The 21,316-nt window shown below is 41.3% G+C and overlaps 1 protein-coding gene across 2 annotated transcripts in view; it reads left to right on the top strand.

Moving 5' to 3' along the window:
* Window positions 1-21,316, top strand: part of LOC109641014 (storkhead-box protein 2-like) — a 73,795-nt gene that overhangs the window by 42,507 nt on the left and 9,972 nt on the right. The window contains exons 1-2 of one of the 2 annotated variants that reach the window (XM_069531053.1): window positions 12,736-13,030; window positions 20,766-20,918. In XM_069531053.1, coding sequence (XP_069387154.1) covers window positions 20,786-20,918 — 133 coding nt within the window. In that variant the 5' untranslated portion in view covers window positions 12,736-13,030; window positions 20,766-20,785. Of the gene's footprint in view, window positions 1-12,735; window positions 13,031-20,765; window positions 20,919-21,316 lie in introns of those variants that run through there. The other variant, XM_069531052.1, reaches the window with a different exon arrangement.

Raw genomic sequence — 21,316 nt, 5'->3', positions numbered from 1 at the left:
AATGGTCTTTTGCAAGTCATTTTGACTGGTTGGTCCTTGTGAAGAGGAGCATTAAATTAATTCATGCCAATATCAGTTTATAGTCAAACTTTTTGTGTTGACCTAAATAAACAGAGTCAAAGGACATTGTGCAAAAATTTTAATATTTCCTTGCCACAGTACCTGTCATCCACTGCTGAACTTCTGACGTTGCTGGACTGTGTCTTCCTGTAGAGACAACTCAGTGGTGATGTTCTCAACGTCGTTTATTGCTTCTGTAATCCTTTGCACAGTCTGTCAAAACAAAATCAAAGTTACAAGATGTTGACATTCCTCCGCAAAAAAGTATCTTGGCCTTTACGTTGATGTATCTTTTGGCCAATGTCCGGTCAAGGTTTTTTGCTTTCCGCTTTTTCCAGCCAATTGCTTGGATGGTATATCTGAGCAAACCTAAGACACAATACAATACAATTAAAAACTAACAATTTATATGTAAATGAAAAATACCAGCTTTTGACATGTACTTGGAACATATGGCTGCTCGGGAGAGGAAGCTGTTGACCTTTTCAACCTCCTCCCCAATGGTCATCCCTGCTCCTTCTTGATTGCGTCCTCCCCATTGCAACTGCAACACATTTACTTGAATGTTACCATTTGAAAAAAACAGTGTGTTTCGCAAATGATAATGAGATTATGTCCATCATTACCGCACACATCCATGAATGTGCTTTAGTGTGCATGATGGAGAGAATTGGAAGCATGGTCAACAAGTATTGCAGCTCTGGACAGTGACGCACAACCCTTTGCAGATACGGCCAGTTTTTGCACACCACATCGGAGCAAAAAAACCTCAACACCTTCTTCATCTACTTTGCTTGCAGACTTGTTTGCGGATTCTCGTGCTGCCGCCCACTGACCAGTACCACATCACCCTTTCGCAGGATTCTAAAACAAATAAAGGCAAATACACATGTTAAGTAAACAGTATAAATTAAAGTAAATGTAAATATTGCTAATATGATGTTTTATGGGGTCATCATTATACAGAGGAAGAGGAACACTTTGCACAGGGTACAAGCATTCATTAAGCTATGTGTCGTAAAATAAGGAACAATGTAATTACCTTACGTGTTTTGTCAACCCATGGATATAGTCAACAAAGGAAGACACCTCAAAGTCCTTGGCCAGAAATACGCCATCAGAAAATAAAAAAAAATGGACAAGAATTCTACATAACCTGGTTGGCTCTTAAAGCAGTGTAGTTTAAGGTTCCCATCCACTGCAATAGCCAACATGGAGGGTGTGCATGCAGGGCACTGAAAATGCTGTACCTGAGACAGTCTCTCAACCTCATATTTGGCATAGGTCCATTCCAGAAATGCCTTCTGCATGGTATCCCCACATATATTTCCACTCTGATAGCAAAAGACAGAAAAATCCAACATTATATTATAATAAATATATAGGAACTCATTGCAAGCAGTGGGCAATCACTACCAACTTATACTCACCCGACCAAACACTTTAGTGGGATGTTCAAGCATGCTAACAAAAGCTTGCTGTGACATTCCCAGAGCCAAAATCTTGAGATCCTCAAATGTAGTAAACAAATCCAATGCATACAAGGTTTCAAAGTTGAATGTGTCCACCAAAAAAGACTTTCCATAGGAGCAGCTACCATGTGGGATAGACAGATTGTATCGCCCTGAAATTCCAATCACAGCAGGGAAGCATGATTGGTTAAATTCCAGTAACATCAACTTTAATCAGTGGAGGCATTCTTTCAGTGCGATAATAACTTATTTCCCCCAGCATATTTGTTGGATTTAATCAAATTTACTATATTATATAAAATGGCCTATTAGGCCTGGGCCGATCATCAATAAATCAATTAATCGCACGATAAATTAATATGAACTCGATCATTTTGCCGGCCTCGATATATCGCCATGTGCATGCGTGTTTGTTTTCCTCGTCTCTCGCCTCCAAGCAGGCTGGATGACTAGAGGGTTCACTCTGTGCTCGGTCTCAGCACCTGGGGGTGTTGGTTGCCTGAATGAACGGAGTGAACCCTCTTGTCAGTCATCCAGCCTCTTTGTCTCTGTGGGGGGAGGCGGGGCCGCTAGCATTAGCTACACATGCTACACGCACAGAGTGCAGCGAGTGAGCATCGTGCGGAGCAACGTGAGGAGAAAAGATGATTGCAAAGTCAAATGCCAAAGCTCCGGTGTGGGAATGTTTCGGCTCCAAGCCGAATGAGCAAGGTTAGCCCATCAACACGGACGAGCCAGTTCAAAAGTGGTGGCAACGGAAAAAGGCAACACAACAAAGTTGCATGCCCACCCGACCCAGTTTAACCAGCTGGGGAAACAAAGTGCAGCTCGAGATGCAGAGCCTTCGTCCCGACAGTCAACACTCACTGAGGCGTTCGGTCAACAAAGTAAATATAAACGGAACAGCGCAAAATGGTGTGCACTCATTGAAAGTTAAGTTCGCTACATCGTTAAAGGTAAAAAACTTTGAAAGGGTGTGCATTGTTATTATATATTATCATGTTGACAATAATATCGTTTATCGGCAATAATTCGTGTGACAATATATCGTCCAGCAAAATTTGTTATCGTCCCAGGCCTATGGCCTATGTGTTTTGTAACTTAGAAGTACCTCTTTCATGGTAGGAGAATTGTCCTCCCTCATCTTCCTTGATGTATGTGGATGGTGGCAGTGGCCTGAAGAACCCCTCAACCCCATGGATGCTCTATTATGGAGCACCATAGACCTGTGTATGGCAAAATCATAGGTTGTACAGTAAAGTGGTCTTGGTAAACAATCTTGACACCTCACTACTGCAACCGGCCTTCTCTACCGAGCTTACTTCTGGCCAATGTCCAATCCCTGCATAATAAGCTGGATGAACTCCGAAGCAGGATGGCATTTCAACGGGACATTAAGAACTTTAACGTTATGGTTTTCACGGAGACTTGGCTTGACCCCTCGATCCAGGCGACATTGTCCTGCACGGATTCTCCATTCATCACCAGGGAAGAGTAAGGGAGGGGGTGTCTGCTTTATGATTAACAACAACTGGTGCTCAGATGTGGAGATAATTTCTTCGGACTGTTCTCCCAGCTTATGATCAGATGCCGGCCTTTTTACCTGCCGAGGGAGTTTACATCTGTAGTTCTAACAGCAGTGTATGTGCCACCGCACGCTGCGCTGGAGGAGCTGTATAGAGTTATCGACAGGACAGAGACTTCAAGGCCGGAGGCTGCATTGATTGTGGCCGGGGATTTTAACAGCGCCAACATGAAGAAAGTCCTGCCGGACAGTCCAGCGCTGGACCGGGCAGTCAGACTCTGCTCTCCAACACTGCTTCAGCACCACGGAGTGGTGTGTGTTTGAGGAGGAGGACACACACACAGACACAGTCATTTGCTACATCAGCAAATGCATAGATGACGTTGTGCCGCAGATTACTGTACGGACATTCCCAAATCAGAAGCCCTGGATAAAAGGCGAGGTCCGAGCTAAACTTAAAGCTCGGGCTGTCGCACACAGCGCCGGTGATTTGGATGACTACAGGAACTCCAGGTATGCGCTATTAGCAGTGCTAAAAGACAATATAAGAACAAAGTGGAGTCTGACTACAAGTACTCCAATGCTAGAAACATGTGGTCTGGACTAAAAACTATAACAGACTATAAAAGAACAACAAGTGGTGCCGAGGAAGTGTGTGCATCTCTCCCAGATGAACTGAACACGTTTAATGCACGCTTTGAGAGACCCCCGGCTGTGGAGTTACAGAATGCTCAGGATCCCTGCCCCTGTCCCCTGGTTTTAACCAGTGTAGATGTGTGCAGATCCCTAAAAAGGATCAGCACACATAGGGCTCCTAGGCCTGACGGCATCCCTGGCCGTGCTCTCAAGGTGAGTGCAGTTCAGCTGGCAGAGGTGTTCACAGACATCTTCAATAAGTCACTGCTTCAGTCTATAGTCCCCACTCGTTTCAAAGAGTCCACCATCATTCCTGTACCTAAAAAGATGAAAACCATCTGCCCCAACGACTACCGCCCAGTAGCACTCACCCCCATCATCATGAAGTGCTTTGAGCGGTTAGTCAAACAGTTCATCACCTCCTCCCTCCCCTACTCACTGGACCCCCTGCAGTTTGCTTACAGGGAGAACAGGTCCACAGCCGATGCCTCACCCTCACCCTCCACACTGCTGTTCATTGACTACAGTTCAGCATTCAACACTATTGTGCCCTCCAAGCTTGTCATCAAGCTCAGGGACCTCAGGCTCAACAGCGCCCTCTGTGACTGGATCCTGAACTTCCTGACGGGCAGACGCCAGGCAGTGCGGATAGGTAACATCACATCCTCCAGCCGGACCCTCAACACCGGAGCCCCCCAGGGTTGCTAGTCAGCCCTCTCCTCTACTCCCTGTTCAGGCACGACTGCGTGGCCACATACAGCTCTAACACCATCATCAATATTGCTGACGACACCACCGTCATCGGCCTGATCACAGACGGCGACGAGACGGCCTACAGAGAGGAGGTCAGAGCCCTGACATCTTGGTGCCAGGAAAACAAACTCCATCTCAACGTCAGCAAAACCAAGGAGCTGATTGTGGATTACAGGAAGAAACAGAGAGATGGACAGGCCCCCATCACCATCGACGGGACTCCTGTGGAGAGAGTCAGCAGCCTCAGGTTCCTTGGAGTTCACATTACTGAGGACCTGACATGGACTCATCACACCAGGGTTATTACAAAGACAGCTCGTCAGCGGCTCTTCTTCCTCCGCAGGCTGCGGAGCTTCAACATGGACTCCAGGATACTCTGCAACTTCTACAGGTGCACCATCGAGAGTATCCTGACCGGCTGCATCACGGCCTGGTACAGCATTTGCACCGTCCTCAACTGTAAGACTCTACAGAGGGTGGTGAAAACTGCTCAGCACGTCACCAGGATGGAGCTACCATCCATGAAGGACTTCTACACCCAGTGTTGTAGGAAGAAGGCTCACAGGATATTAAAAGACCCCCATCACCCCAGCAACAGACTGTTGAACTCCTGAGCTCTGTGAAGGTCACTACATCTGTTTATAGCAACGTATTCATTTATACATTATATTATTCATACGCACAAAAAACTATATTTATTCATTTCGTTTACAGTAATTCTGATTCTGTCATTATGTTTTTTATTCATCATATTTCTAACCTATATAAAAATATAATGAGTGCAATAATTCATATCTGTTCATACCTCCCCATAACTGCTGCTAAATCCTTAAATTTCACTTTGGCACCTTATAATGTTTTATTATAATGTTTTATTGGCACCTTATAATGTTTTTGTTTTTTTTGCACTAGTTACTGACATTTGTACTTTATTTTTTTATTTGCACTAGTGTATTTGTATTTGTATTTTTAGTTACTCTTATTTTCTGACACTATTACATGTTGAGTTGCTTGAGGTGACTGGGATTTAAGATTTGAGTCAAGTGTCAGGTCAGGGGCTTGAATCCAGCCCGGGAATCTCCACATGGACATTTGCATAGTCGTCCAAGGGCGCATTGGTCCCCCCGGGCACTCCTGCCTCCCTCATGGTTCACATGCGCAGTAATATGACCCATGGCTCCAGAGGTGGGAGGTCCTCAGGTGGGAGTGCTGGTGGTTGTGTGACCCTCCATGTCAGCCCTGCGAAAGACCGGCGACCTCACTAGATCCATCCCTCATCAGGACCCGAGCCAGGACGGGCTCCGGAGAGCCGCACAGTATGGACCAAGGAGGGGAGGAGAAGACCCAAGGAGTTAGGGATATGTAATAAGATATAACAAAATAAACCAGGCAGAGAGTGAAGAAGAGAGAGGAAGATAGAAGGTGCTGGTGCCTGATGGGTGATCCCCCAGCAGTGTAGGCCTATAGCAGCATAGCTATGGATGACTATGGTTCAGGGTTGAGCTAAAAATAGGGAGTTGCAGTAGTCTAGCCTAGACTTAATAAAGGCATGAATCAGTTTTTCAGAATCCCGTTTTGACTGGATGTGTCTGATTCTCTTTATATTACGCAGATGAAAGAAAGCTATTCTGGAGGTTTGACTAATGTGTTGGGTAAGTGACAGATGTTCATCAATGATAACTCCTAGGTTCTTCACAGTGGAGTTTAGAACCAGGCGGATATCATCTAGGTTAACCGACTGGTTAGACAAAGTTTCTCTGAGATGCCTAGGACCTAGGATTATGACCTCAGTTTTGTCTGTGTTTAACAATAAGACATTCTGGGTCACCAGGCCTTGATGTCTTTAAGACAGTTTTGAAGTCGAATTAAATGGTTCAGTTCGTCTGGCTTCATAAATAAATATAACTGGGTGTCATCTGCATAGCAGTGAAAAAGAATGTTATGTTTTCTAATAATATTGACTAATGGTAACATGTATAAATTAAAGAGTATTGGGCCATGAACCAAACCTTGTGGGACTCCATGATTAACTTTAGTGTATGATGAGTATTCATCATTAACACTAACAAAGTGGAAATAAATAACCAGTGGCTGAACCCTGCTTCCGTTTCTTTCCAGTTCTCGTCCTTTTTGGGAGAGGTTGCCCTTCCTGGTCCTCATCAAACCAAATAAACTGTTAGGTCCCAGTTTTTGATGTTGCTGCAACTCCTGTAGCTTCACTTGGATTCTCCTTGATTAAAGAATTGACACAGAACATACCAATTGTAAAAGGTTCTTACAACGTACAAACATCTTGTAATGAAAACATTATTGTCATATTGCATACTACTAATTCAACCAAATTGATCTGGTATTGTGGAGCAATGGTAGACAAACACATCCATTGTTAATCTATATAATTCATAAATCTCAATTCAATCATAAACCATCCTTCATTTTAGAAAATAAAATAAAACTTCATTACAGGGAAGCTCTCATAACCTAGAATGTGTGTATAGTGAAGACCCTACATAGGCCCCTTTCCCGTGCAGGGCCTACATAAGGCCCTTCCCCCCCAGGCCCTACACGGTGCCGTGTAAAGCTATTTTATGAGATGATTCTTGGTTTCTGTAAGTTTTCTTATACCATTACATTATATACCAACCATTTATTCACAACCCAGGTAACAAAGGCTGCCGTGGGCCGTAGCCTGCGCCAAAACAATAAAACATTTGCGATGAATAGCATTCAATTCGCTGTATCAATGGAATCTCCACATTCGCTCTCTCTCTCATCATTCGTACTGTAAACCCAGACATTACAATACAAAAAATCCTTAAAGAAACTTCTTATCTGACACGCAATATAGCATCATCGTCTTCCAAGCGGTCCATGCTCATCACGTAGCTTTGTGTTAAATGGACCGGGCAGTCCAGGTGCGGCGATATTTATGAGGCGACAGAGCCGGGCCAGATTGTGCATGTGTCACGGATCTGTATGACTGTGGTTTCATGGTTTCCGGGATTGCAGAGTCCATAGCAATGATAAATACGTTACAATCCAACAACTTTCTGGCGTGATCTGAAAAAATATCCATGATAACTAATAAAATACATACCATTAGCATGAACTGGCTGATTATTTTGTAAGTAAAGGTCACATTTTTTGCTAGAAAAATTAAATTAGACGTGTAATCTATCATCAAATGGTAATATCAAATAATAGGAATAACATTCACGCTCACTGAATGACACAACGCATAGACAATGATTCAAACAACACGCGACTACGAGGTTTCTGGGATTGCAGAGTCTTGCTAATTTGTGGGGCCCTACACAATGTGCGTACTGAGCGTATAGGGAAGTCCAGTTCTGATATACAGGGACGTTAGATATATCAGGAGTTTTATTCTCTCTTTGATCTTCGGTGAGATACTGGATCATTAAAACATTTGAGAACTTAATAGGGAAAAAGCTTTTAAAAACATCTTAAATTACTAAATTATTTTTTCAGAAACCAAAAATGTTTTGAAACCAGAGGTTTAGTTTTTATCAATATGTTTTAACAGCTTGTTATATTATCTATTTAAAATCTTAATTTTAAGAGTAACTATAGCTGTCAAATGAATGTGAAATGAAATAAGTCTGTTGAAAAAAGGTAATTTATCTTATTTTGTTGAAATTCAGATTTTTCTTCATTATAAGGTTTTACTAATTATTTACACAGTGGTATTTGTTATGGAAGTTTTCTGGCAGCTGGTGAAAGGAGAACTCAGACAACAGCTGATGTCTTATGCAGAAGACTTTTATGTAGACTTGATGCAACAAGGAGACCAGAAGGTATGTTACATGTAGGTGTAACATACCTAGGATCATAGGATCATATTGGATAGTTATGCCTAAAGTATACATAAATAAATCATGTTGTGTCCTAATGTCTTGCCACGGGTGAAATATGCAAAAAAGTTGAAGTTGGTGCCTCTCTGTCTGGCACATCTGGGTTAGATATGAAAGTCCCTTAGCGTAGACACTACAATGTTGGTTGGTCCTTTATCTATAACCTGACCTTTGTTCAGCCCAGGATGTTTTACAGTGCAGCTGACACTCCTGGCCATAGCTTTCCTCTGTGTATTTCATACGTCTCTTGTAAGTAATGAGGCAGCTTCTCAACTACCAGATTAATCTGCTTGCTACAAGGCAGTCCGGGTAATTATTAGTCATCTGTAGCAGATTACAGTGCAACCAGAGGGCGTTCTTAAAGGTTGCCGTAGTCTCTGATAGACATTTCAGGAAATGCATCCAGCTCCTTAACAAGCGCAGTGAACCATAGCACTCGGCTAACCTACTTCAAGCCATTTCTAGAGCTTTGTTGGGGTCAAACACCTGGCAGAACAAATTCTCCTCACATGCTCTGATGATTCCTGGCCCAACTTTTTTATGAGTAAATCCAGTTCCTCACCACCAGTGAAACCCAGGTCATAAATTTGTTGCTGAAAGCTGACTCCCATGCCCTGAAACCATCTGATCAGTCCTCAAAGTTCCTAAGGACTGACCACACAACATGCTAAAAATCTTCAGCAGGTTACGGGGTGCTAAGTATGAGGTGGCCCATGGGTCATTTCCATGCTTGAAGTAATATGGATGTTGTTGGATGGTTGGGTGAATCCTGCTGTCTTTGGATGTGATTAATTACCTTGCTGAAATGTGGGGTTTGTCTTCATTACATATCAAAGGTATCTGTATGAGCTTGATAAAAATAGTTTTATTGAATTGAATACAAAAATAGGCTTATTGTAGCATCTAAGTAGAAGCTTGTTTCATTTGAAATTTGTTGCAAAACTCAGGGTGGCGCAACCAGGAAATCAATTGGTGCAACTAGTAGGTCAGGTAGCACAACTTAAAGGAATGTCACTATATGAAATAAATATGTTCTTCAGAGGTCTCAGATCTTTCATTACATTTATTATGGCTTTGCCCCATGCAATGCATTGGCACTTATATTATTATTGCTCTGGCTTATTATGGGTGCCTTGCCAGCAGGTGAAAATAGAGATTGTTTCCTACGCACACATGTCACTCTGACATCTCTCGGTGCAGTAGTTTAGGCTAGAACATTTTTTTGAAAAATCTTTTCCAGTCTCATTTCTCCATTGACTCCCATGTTAATTTTTGAAAAAAAAAGTCAGAAATGAGAAAAACAGAAAAAAAAATTCTAACTCGCTCCCACGGTCTCATTTCTGAACTCTCCCCAATAAAAAATAGATCTCTAAGTTCGGGGAAGTCTTGGGATTCCCACGGTGTTTTCATTTCACAGATAGGACTTATAGTTTTTGAGTAAGAGACATTTGTTTGAAGACTGGCGCTAGAGCCTCTGGCTTTCCCATTGACTCCAATGTAGATCTCAAAAAATGATTCCTGATGAGAAAACTAAATTTCTAAATCACTCTTACTGTGTCATTTCTTAACTCTAATTAAATAAAATATACATATGTGGACGTCGGTCAAAGTCTTGTGATTCTCACAATGTGTTTATTTCTCAGATAGGAGTTATAGATTTTGAGTTAGAAGCATTTGTTTGAGGGGTGGTCTGAAGCTTGTTTGGCTCTCGAAAGTGAGGGGACAACAGGTGTTCCTCATCAAATCAGTGAGTGTCCTGAATCAGTAAGTATAGCAACCCCATAGACTGACAGAGGAGGAGTCTCCTCTTTAAATTTACTAAAATCAAAATTTTCACCACACTCTGCTTTGGCCTAGTGGCTAAGGCACTTGCATCATGTGACGTAAGTCTGGGTTCAAGACTGAGTGAGGGTGGTGGTTTTTGCTTCATTGTTGAAAATTTAAATAAAAGTAAAAATAAGCCCCCCCATAGTAATAGAATGTTACTAGGAAACATGTAATGAGCCTGGTTTTTCAAAATAAAACCCCCAGATGGTTACAGGATGTTCCCAGGGAGCCGGAAAAAGAGTGGATTTTCAAAATAAACCCCCCAAATGGTTACATAATGTTCCCAGGAAGCCTGAAAGACACTGGATTTTCAAAATAAAACCCCCAAATAGTTACAGGATGTCCCTAGGAAGTCTAAAAAACGCTGGACCTTCAAAATAAAATGCCCAAATAGTTACAGGATGTTTCCAGGAAGACTAAAAGATGCTGGTTTTTCAAAATAAAAGTCCTGGATGATGACAAGACCTTACCAGGAAGCCCGAAGGAGTCTGTCACAAATAGTTACAGGATGTTCCCAGGAAGCCTGAATTTTAAAATTTAAATGCCATGGATGGTGATAAGACCTTACAACATGGTTTCTCTCTGTCTCTCTGAAATTAGTACAGTCTGTCTCTCATTCACCAACCTGGATCATGTTATAAAAATGCAGCTTTTATACATGTCTTTCTCTATCACATCATGCATGATTATAAAATCAAGCAGCTTTTGGAAATGTCTTTCGCTCTCTCTCTCTCTGAAATTGGTCCACTCTCTCTCTGTCCTTTCTCTATAAGGAAATGTCTCTCTGTGCGAGCGTCGGCAACAAGCACAAGGCACCCGTTCAAAATGTCTCGGCAGGAGAGAGTTTCTAGTTAGATTTGTACTATTTCTAGGTCAAAGATGCTATAAACTCTATCATTTTAAAATGAAGATGCCACCATCAAGTAAAAACAAATCAGCACAACAAAAGGAGCACATAATAAATCTGGCTGCAAGAAAAGTATATCTTGCAAAAATTAGATTTATTTTAATACTTTTTATACATTTTGATATATTAGATTCAATGGGTTTAGATATGTTTCTTTTTTAGTGTATCAAAATATTAATAGTAAGGGAGAGACCTTACATTATTATAGAGAAACCCAACTTCCTCATTGGTATGCTGAAGTGTCCTTGATCCCCAAATGGCCCCTCATAGAAAAAAGTGCTGCCCATTGATGCAGTGTAAGAATGTGTGTGTGAATGGCAAACTGTACTATAAAGTGTTTTGAGTGGTCATCAAGACTAGAAAAGAAAGAAGAAAGAAAATAAATACACACCATTCAATATTTAAATGTAGATTTTGATGTTAAAATACTGAATGCCTGTCTAGACTCTAAAGGATACTTGCCAAAGATTTCACTTAAAGGTGCAGTGTGTAAGGTCTATTGGTAGAAATTTTATATATAATAATCCTAGTAATTTTTTTCACTAGTGTGAAGGTTCTCTTTCATGTTTAGAAGGGGAGGGTGAGATGAGGGCTATTCAGTTGCAACATGCAACTTCACCACTAGATGTCTCTAAATTCTACACACTGAACCTTCAAATTGTTATAAAACAAATGCAACAGGCACACCTCTGTATTAGCATTTTGCACTTACTGGATTACAAAGTTGCTGTATGTTGCTGATAAAAAAGGATAATAAAATTATTTTAAAAAATGTTATAATATATATATATATATATACTAACCTTTACTATATATATATATTAACAAACATTTGGTTGAGCCACCTGACATTTTTTGGGTCATACATTTAAAAATACTGTTAATAAATGAATATAAGCAATTTGAAAACATATTTGACAAAGGAGACATTAAACAATTGTCTGGACTAACCAACATGTACTACATCTATATTAAAAAGGTTTTTAAAAAAATACCTTTTTAGAAGCTTTAATTTGTCATTGATCAAACTACTAGCTGTACAGAAAGGTCACATCCTTTACAAAAAAGCCACAACTAGTGGGCGCTTGGCTCCCTCTGTACATTATTTCTCATTCCAGGAAATACTTCCTTATCAAAAACCTGGTTAACAATCATTTCAAACTAGTCCTCCGCAATTAATCTCCTCAGCCATATTCAGTCCATTATTTAGACTAGGAGCTTCTACTGCTGGAAATGGTCAACTTCTACCTACTCCTAAGTTCACCCTTGACATACAGGGTGCTCTTATAAATCGAAGATCTCTTTAAGCCCTGACTTCCTTGTAAGTTATGCATACAATGGGAGATGGTTGTGTTAATGTTTTATGGAAGAATAAAAATTCTATCAGGTCCAATTCTGTGACTGGTTCAGAATAAGGATAAATAAAGCACAACCTTAATTAATGTGATTACTTACTATTCCATGAGAAAATGGCTGCAGTGAAAATGGGAGAGAGAGAGAGAGAGAGAGAGAGAGAGATTATGCAATTGATTGCAAAAAAAAAGCAGCTGGGTTGCGTTGTCATGGTATCCTTCTTGGCAGCCCACCCACCAGCTTGTAAGTCAATGGTCATTACACAGTGAGGGAGAATAAAAAAACACGGTTCAGCGTGAGGCGGTGTTTGATTGGTCACACCCCCTTGTCTTTGTGTGGCGCAATGGATTGTGGGTAGCCCTAGACTGAATGCACATTTGTGTGAAAACGGATAATGACGACGTGTGTGCACGCGCGTATGTGTAAGAGAGAGAGAGTGGGGGGAAGAGTACGTGCGTGCGAGCGAGAGAGAGGAAGGGGCAGTTACTTGTGAGTGAGTGAGAGAGAGAGGGGCTGAGTACGTGTGTGAAAGAGACAGCGCAACGCTGCCATCAGAAGCTACACTGAAAAGCTCACCAGTGGACTTTGGTTTTAGTAAAGGAGTGGATTACTACCAGCCAAGGTATGAGTCTGTATGTCTGTCTTTCATTGGCTAGAATGTAGTAGCAGTGGCTCGTTAGTATTAGCAGTTTAGCGCCATAGCTTAACAAAGCGAGACAGTGTGATAGACGGATAGGTGGAAATGTGCCATAGCAGAAAGAAAACAAGTTTAGAAAAAAAGAGGAATTGAAAACAGGTAAGAGACATAAATGGAGGGTGAGAGAGCGAGGGAGGCAGCCAGGGGAGGGGGAGGGTGTGGTTTAACACTGTAGACAAAGGCTCCTTGCTAATTGTTTACTACCACTGCATAGAGAGAGACGTGGACGATCGATGCTCCATCATTCTTACTCTATTTATTATCTCACCTCTCTGTTCCCTTTCTCTGCATCACATGTGTTTTTGCCAGCCTGTACGTTCCTCCGCATTATTTTCCCCGTCCTGTAATTTATTGTCTGTCTGTGGGGTGGTTAGTGTAGTGAAAATGGAGGGAGCATGGCTTTAATCTAACGCCTGCTGCTGCTACAAAATGTCTCCTCTTTACGTCTAGCAGATATACTTGTGCTGATGCGTTCTGACAATCAACTCTCAAAGTAATGTTAATGCCTTAATTCAATACTGATAACAAGTGTTTGTGATGAGTACTACACTATGTTCTGTCTACAGCCATTTTCAAACATGAACTCTGGAGAATGACCTCACAATTGGCTCCGGACTTTGTCCCGACTTTGCCTTTCACAGATGAACAAGCGGGAGATACACCGCTTAGACACGTACACAACATGGGAACTCTACGAATCATTCAAGTGTGTGTGTATTGTGTTCCCTGTGTGCTGTGTTCACATGGGTGGGTTAAATGCAGAGGTCCCCCCCCCCATGTTGCATGTAGTGCTGTGTGTTTGATTGTATGATTGTGGGATAATAAAAAGCAATCTTAATCTTAAGTGAGGGGTAGCCCAGCAGGCAGAGGCAGGACATAACATAGCAATTTTGATGCAGAGATCACATGCTTTCTTATACAACACACTGGTGTCAGCGCTTATAGTAAAAACCTCTCTTGACATCTTCGTTTGTGTCTTCTTTGTGTGTGGCACTGCCTTTTCATCCTGAGATATTTGAAGTTTTGCTGTTTGCTATGTTTATGTGCAGGAGGTGCATGTGTGAAGGCTAATGTCAGAGTGAAAGGCTCCATAGTTTCTGCTGACTTTCTCTGTCTGGCTTCCTTGTATAAAGTCTGTAGAAATTCAGGAGAATTCGATGTGTGAACACAGCCAGGGTACCTGCATCTCCTTAGAAAGTCATAAAATACAATCAAGGAAATTAAGGTTTTAAATTGTTTGACATGCATTTAAGGCTGATGGGAGAATTGTCATGCACAGTCTCCTATCATAAACAATCTTTGAAACTTCAGTACTGAGAATTTTATTTTTCTAATCACAGAACACCTATAGGTGTTGATTTCTTCTACGCTGAATATTTATTACTCGTGTGGGCAGAGGACACCACATCATATTTGATAGAAAACAATTTTTATGTTTGAGTCAATTAACCTTTATTGACAGAAATGGCCATAACAATGATAATTGCAATTAAACAGGATATTAATACCCAAAACACAACATCTGTGTGTGTATGTATATATATATATATTGTTTTTACTGTATGTGTGTGTAAAGTAATTTTATTTTTAAAACATTTCATCTAATGTCATCATATTTTGAGCGCTCTGTCAGGCAGTTTTACAATGTTACTACAATGGAGATTTGTCTTTAAACTTGATAAAAGAAAAAACAAAGGAAGAACCATCCTTGAGCAGGCCCGAGCACTTGCGAACTCGGGACCTAATGCAGTTGCCAGGGAAGCCGGTCGGGGACCGGATGAAACGGCTGTGTGTTGCGTGCGTTTTGGGCACCGTGGGAAGGATAAACGCTTCACTCCCTGTGTCCGTCACGCAACTCCGAACTACGCCCACCAATCACGCATCATGGTCCACGCCGTCAAGTGCAGACCACTGGGTGAAAATGTTATCTAAATGGAATTTAGACATATCGATCTGTTTAGGGCGAGATTGTCGTCATGTGAATGGGTTTTGAGGCTGATTGGACAATGCACAGAGGAGTTATAATAAATCCCTTTTTTTGGGTGAATCATCAAACTTTGATGCCATGCCACGGTCAGACTGTGTGACAAAATCGAGGTAGTTTTAGTTTCAAATGTTGTTGAGATGATACTCACTGAATTTAAAGCTGGTCTAATGAAAGTCATGATTTCTATGTAGCAGTGTTGTAGTCAAGACCACCTAAACCGAGACCAAGACAAGACCAAGACCACAGTGTATCAAGACCAAGACAAGACCAAGACTTTGAGGGGTCGAGACCAAGACCGAGGCAGGGTGAGACAGAGTCAAGACCAGACCAGTGTCCCACACTGCATGACACACTTATGATAAAATGTGGAACATGCAAACCATAGGCACCCCTCAAATACATCTGTAAGTAATCCACATTCCCATAAAAACACCCACAGAAAACAAATGAAGATTCCTGTTCATTCACCTCTTTTGTTGACCTATATTATATGTCTGTATAATGAAATGACTTGATAAAATAATCAAAAGGCACTGCAGAGATGAATTTCATGTGTGGGAATTTTCCCTTTGTTTTCTATAAGCAAACAAATACAAACACTAAGAAGCTGAAATCAACTTAACCATCTTTATTTAACACACACAAAAATTATGAAATCATATGCCAAACCAGAACAAACTACAGAGCTGAAACATTTAAGTCAATGCGCACCACAAATGATAAACTCATGACATGGACATTGTGAAAGACCACAAAAACGTGGACTTCAAAGTAGAGATTGGTTGCATTTTAGAAATATCAGAGACTGAAACATTCTGTGACCTCGTGCACGATGGGGCCTAATTATGATGCCCCCTCTACTAAAAACCCTCTCCACTGGTGCCAAGGAGGCAGGCACTGACAACACCTTCAGTGCCAACTTGTGAAGTTGTGGGAATCGGTCATGGTTTTTGGCCCAGAAGATAAGTGCATTGTCAGTTTCAATTTGAAATGATAAATGAGTCAAGTTATTGGTTGTACTCGAAGCAATATGTTTTACACAAAATCATAGTAATGATATTAACAAGTAAATCCAAAAATGCACAGGCAATTTATTGATATCCCCACAGTTGTGGTCTTGACCGGTCTTGAAATAAAAACCAGAGACAAGACAGAGTAAAAATGTAGTCGATTCCGAGACGAGACCGAGACCTTCAAAAAGTGGTCTCGAGACCGGTTTTGAGACCAAGACCAATCTGATTTTCTTTTAGATTAGTAAAAGAAAACTCAGGGGCTGCGTTCGCGTGCATTCTAGGTGGCGCTGTTCAACCATTTAGCCACCCTCATTTCAAATTACTCCAGAATACGTAAACTTTCACCACTGTGCATTTTCCAATCAGCACAAATATGTCAACATGGGATCAGAGTCCTGCCCTGAACTGCTCCATGTGTCAAAACTAATACAGGGTCATAGCTCCACCTTGTGATTCACTGCTAAACAGGAAATATTTTTAACTCCACTGTGCATTGTCCAATAAGCCCCAAAATTCTGTTACATGATCAGGGACCAGGCCTCAACAGTTCCATATGTCTATATTTACTCAGGGTCATAGTGCCACTTACTGAACAGTGTGAAAATTAAGTTTGAGTTAACTCTACTGTTGATTGTCCAATCGGCACCTAAATTAAAAACCTATGATCACAGTCCCGGCCTGAACAGCTCCATATGTGAATATTAACTCAGGGTCATAGCGCTACCTACTGATTTGCCAAAAACAGGAATTTGTAATTAACTCCACTGTGCATTGTCCAATCATCACCAACATTAAAACCTATGATCACAGTCCAGGCCTGAACCGCTCCATATGTCAATATTAACTCAGGGTTATTGTGCCACCTACTGATTTGCCATGAAACAGGATTTTTTTTACTCAAATGTGCATTGTCCAATTGGCCTCAAATTGATCACTCTTCATCAGAGCCCTGACCTTAACAGACCTATTTGTCTTCATGTAGTGATAGCCTCACCTACTGGCAACAGGAAGTAAGCCTTGTTTTACAACTTTAATTTGATTTACATAAAATGTTCATGTTGTGGTCTGCACTTGATGGCATAGACCACGATGTGTGATTGGTGGGCTTGGTTCGGTGTTGCGTGACGGACACTGGAAGTGAAGCATTTATCCTGCCCGAGGTGCGCAAAGCGCACGTAACACACAGCTGTTTTGCCCGTCCCTGACCACCCTCCCCTTGCGACTACATCAGGTCCTGAGTTCATGAGTACTCGGGCCTGCTCAGTGCTGCTTCGCAGCCCTAGTTTGACTTTTAAAATGTCTCTGCCTGCAGAACCCGGCTGCACTACCTCTCGCATGAATAATGTGGACATTTTGTTGCTGTTGTGAACTATATTATGTTTGTGGTTTAACAGTACACAAAAATCACGGTTTGGTATGCACCTCAGTTTTGAGGTCACGGTTCAGTATGTTTTCAGTACAGCAGAAGGGGAATAGAAAAAATATGTTTTTCTCTTTATTCAACCCTTGAATAATTGATTCAGTTTTCTATGTGTCTGTCTTACCTAAGTAATTTATACAAGTAAAATAACAAAATAAACATCATAAATAAAAATAAAAATCGTAAAATAAATATCCATTAAGGTGCAGCATTTAGAAAATTAACTGTACTTAAACTGCACAGATATTGTATTTTATGATTATCATTATGAAATATATTTATTAAATTTTTTTAAATTCAAAATAATTAACTTGTCCACGTTGTTTGCAGAAAGGGTGGCCCTACTGGGTTTTACAATGTCGCTGCTGTGGAGAACACCCTCACACTGGGGACAGAGGTTTATAAATGGCTGGTATAATGTTACTTACTGGCTGACAAGAGGGAACTTCGGGGGCTCGATTACTTTCAGCTACTGTTTGAACCCTGCATTCTCAACAACAGAATGGTCGCTTATCTGCTGCTATAATAACACCTGTTGCTCATTATTGCTTTGACACAAGGAACTAATTTTTTCTTTGTCCCACTAATGTTAGTGTTATTTCCAATGTTAGTGGGACATCACTCTGGTGATGCTGTTTCTAACGAGTCAGCATGTCCAATGTGCTACCAGTTAGGCCTGGGCCGATAATCAATAAATCAATTAATCGCACGATAAATTAAAATGAACTTGATAATTTTGCCGGCCTCGATATATCGCCATGCGCATGCGTGTTTGTTTCCCTCCTCTCTCGCCTCCAAGCAGGCTGGATGACAAGAGGGTTCACTCTGTGCTCGGCCTCAGCACCTGGGGGCGTTTGTTGCAGAATGAACGGAGTGAACCCTCTTGTCAGTCATCCAGTCTCTTTGTCTCTGTGGGGGGAGGCGGGGCCGCTAGCATTGCAAAGTCAAATGCCACAGCGCCGGGGTGGGAATATTTCGGCTCCAAACCAAATGAGCAAGGTGAGCCCATCAACATGGACGAGCCAGTTCAAAAGTGGTGGCAACAAAAAAAGGCAACACAACAAACTTGCATGCCCACCTAAAGCATCACCACCTGACCCAGTTTAACCAGCTGGGGAAACAAAGTGCACCTCGAGATGCAGAGCCTTCGTCAACACTCACTGAGGCGTTCGGTCGACAAAGTAAATATAAACGGAACAGCGCAAAATGGTGTTCGCTCACAGAAAGTGAAGTTCGCTACATCGCAAAAGGTAGAAAACACTGAGAAATAAAAGTTTATTGTCTTTGAAAGGGTGTGCTTTATTATGATATATTGTCATGTTGACAATAATATGGTTTATCGGCAATAATTCGTGTGACAATATATCGTCCAGCAAAATTTGTTATCGTCCCAGGCCTATTACCAGCTACATATCCAATAGCAGATGCGCAATGTTTGCATACAGCTTTTGTATGATCTGCTTGAACACTGAAGTGTTCCCACCAAAGATTGTATATAAGGTTCCCACACAGCAGACTTACTGTATATGAAGAGGGAGGGTCTTCACACCCTTGTTTGTCCGCAGTTGCTTTGACCACAAGCCTACAGCACATCCAGTCCCTCACTAAAGTTGTCCCTCTGCATTTGAGACTTCTGCGGTTCACCAAACCAATGTGCTCGTACCGGAAATCTTCGGATTGGATACGTGTACCATTACACCCCTGGTCTGTGTAGAGAGCCTCCCACTGTGTTGTGCATGTGTGAAAGGCAAACGGCTGGTAAACTCTGTAGCCAATTCTCTGGTACTTACCATAGGTCATGTCTGAAAACAGCTTATGCCTCTCCTTCCTCTCCCTTTGGAGCACATCCCCTTAAGGACCAGGTCTTGTCATGTATTATCCTGCACTTTTACTTTTCTTATAAATGTTTAAGTATATGCTTATTTGGGTTGGGTATCACCACTGATTTCCCATATCAATTAGATTCCAATTCACAAGTCAGAGATAATCTCCCCATCTCCTCCACTCCCCATATATCTCTCTCTTCTCTCCCCCATTTTCCGCCATGAGCAGACAAGCTCACCCCAACCGGTCGTGGCCACATTGAGTCTGGTTCTGCTTAGGCCTGGGACTATAACAAATTTTGCTGGACGATATATTGTCCCACAAATTATTGCCGATAAACAATATTATCGTCAACATGATAATACATCATAATAATGCACACCCTTTCAAATACAATAAACTTTTATTTCTCAGTGTTTTTTTACCATTGTAATTGTAATTTCAAGAACGTTTAAATATCCTAAATAAATAAAACAAACAAAAAATGAAATGGACTCAGTCTCTGTTAGCAAAAATTGCACTTGAATAAAAATCACAACCAAAAACAATAAAATAGACCCCGTCTCTGTTAAGAAAAACAGCACTCAAATATAAAACCACACACAACCAAAAAAATTAATAAAATGGCTTATCAAGTCTCGACAAACAAAATTGCATTTCAATAAATTTTGAACATTTAGGCCGTTTGTGACATGTATTTTCTCGCAGGCAATTCGTACTGTCTGTCAAACTTTTTCAGCATTTCTTTAAATGCTGGCTTTTCAACAGTATTAAAGGGCAGCATTTCTTTTGCGATGTAGCAAACTACACTTTCTGTGAGCGTACACCATTTTGTGCTGTTTCGTTTTTATTTACTTTGTCGACCAAACGCCTCAGTGAGTGTTGACTGTCGGGATGAGGGCTCTGCATCTCGAGGTGCAGTTTTTTCCCCAACTGGGAAAACTGGGTCGGGTGGTTATGCTTTAGGGGGGCATGCAAGTTTGTTGTGTTGCCTTTTTTTGTAGCCACCACTTTTGAACAAATTCGGCACACTGGCTCGTCTGTGTTGATGGGCTCACCTTGCTCATTCGGTTTGGGGATTGGGGATGGGGATATTTAATAAAGTTGAAGCCCTACATTCAACTCAATTATACATTGGCAGTGTAGAAGAATGAGCAGCTAGAAATTTTTTGGAGAAAATGCAATATGGTATGGTATGTTCAGTTGATCTGGCAATACAATAGAGGCAATATTCTTCCTGGTAATTGTTAGCCAAGATTTGCCCTTCATTGGGTAGGTAAAAGTAGAGATGTGAAAGGAAATTATGAATTAGAGTGATGACATAACATATGGAGGATGCATCTTCATGCAACAGGGTCAGGTATCATGTATTAGTGCAACATTAAGCTTAACTATCTGGCTTTTGTCTTTTCACAGGTGATGTGTCACCCATCAGTATGTCCCCTATCAGCCAATCGCAGTTCTTTCCTTTGGGAGAGGTGTTGCTATTGGCTATCTCTGCGATGAACTCTGCCCACAGGCCTGTCACTCAGGAGGCCCTAACTGAACACCTGCAGACATGTTTTCCAGGTAACACCAGCATACACACCACCACCAAGCAACAGCCAGCCACCAGTTTATGCCTACTGCTGCTTGAGAATGGTCCTGGGATTTTTTGGGGATGAATATTGTATTCAAAAGAAATACAATTCAATTTCAATTCAATTTTATTTGGGTAGAGCCAAATCATAATTTATATTATCTCAAGGCACTTTACATTGAAGGTCAAGACATCTGCCTCTACTGGTTGGGATGAGCAGAGAAAAACAGGGAGGAGAGGAGAGATGGGTGGGGGAGAGGAGAGACAGACCAGGAACAGTCGTGTACCATCAGGTTTTAGCTTTACAGAATAGTTTTTGTGATGAAAACAATAAAATGGATAGTTATTTATGTAAAAATGCTATTAATGATAGCAGCAACAATTCATG

Source organism: Paralichthys olivaceus, chromosome 9 (assembly GCF_024713975.1).
Source record: "Paralichthys olivaceus isolate ysfri-2021 chromosome 9, ASM2471397v2, whole genome shotgun sequence".
Classification (NCBI taxonomy): domain Eukaryota; kingdom Metazoa; phylum Chordata; class Actinopteri; order Pleuronectiformes; family Paralichthyidae; genus Paralichthys; species Paralichthys olivaceus.
The sequence above is the reverse complement of the archived record's forward strand: the minus strand, read 5'-3'. Positions and strand labels throughout refer to the sequence as shown.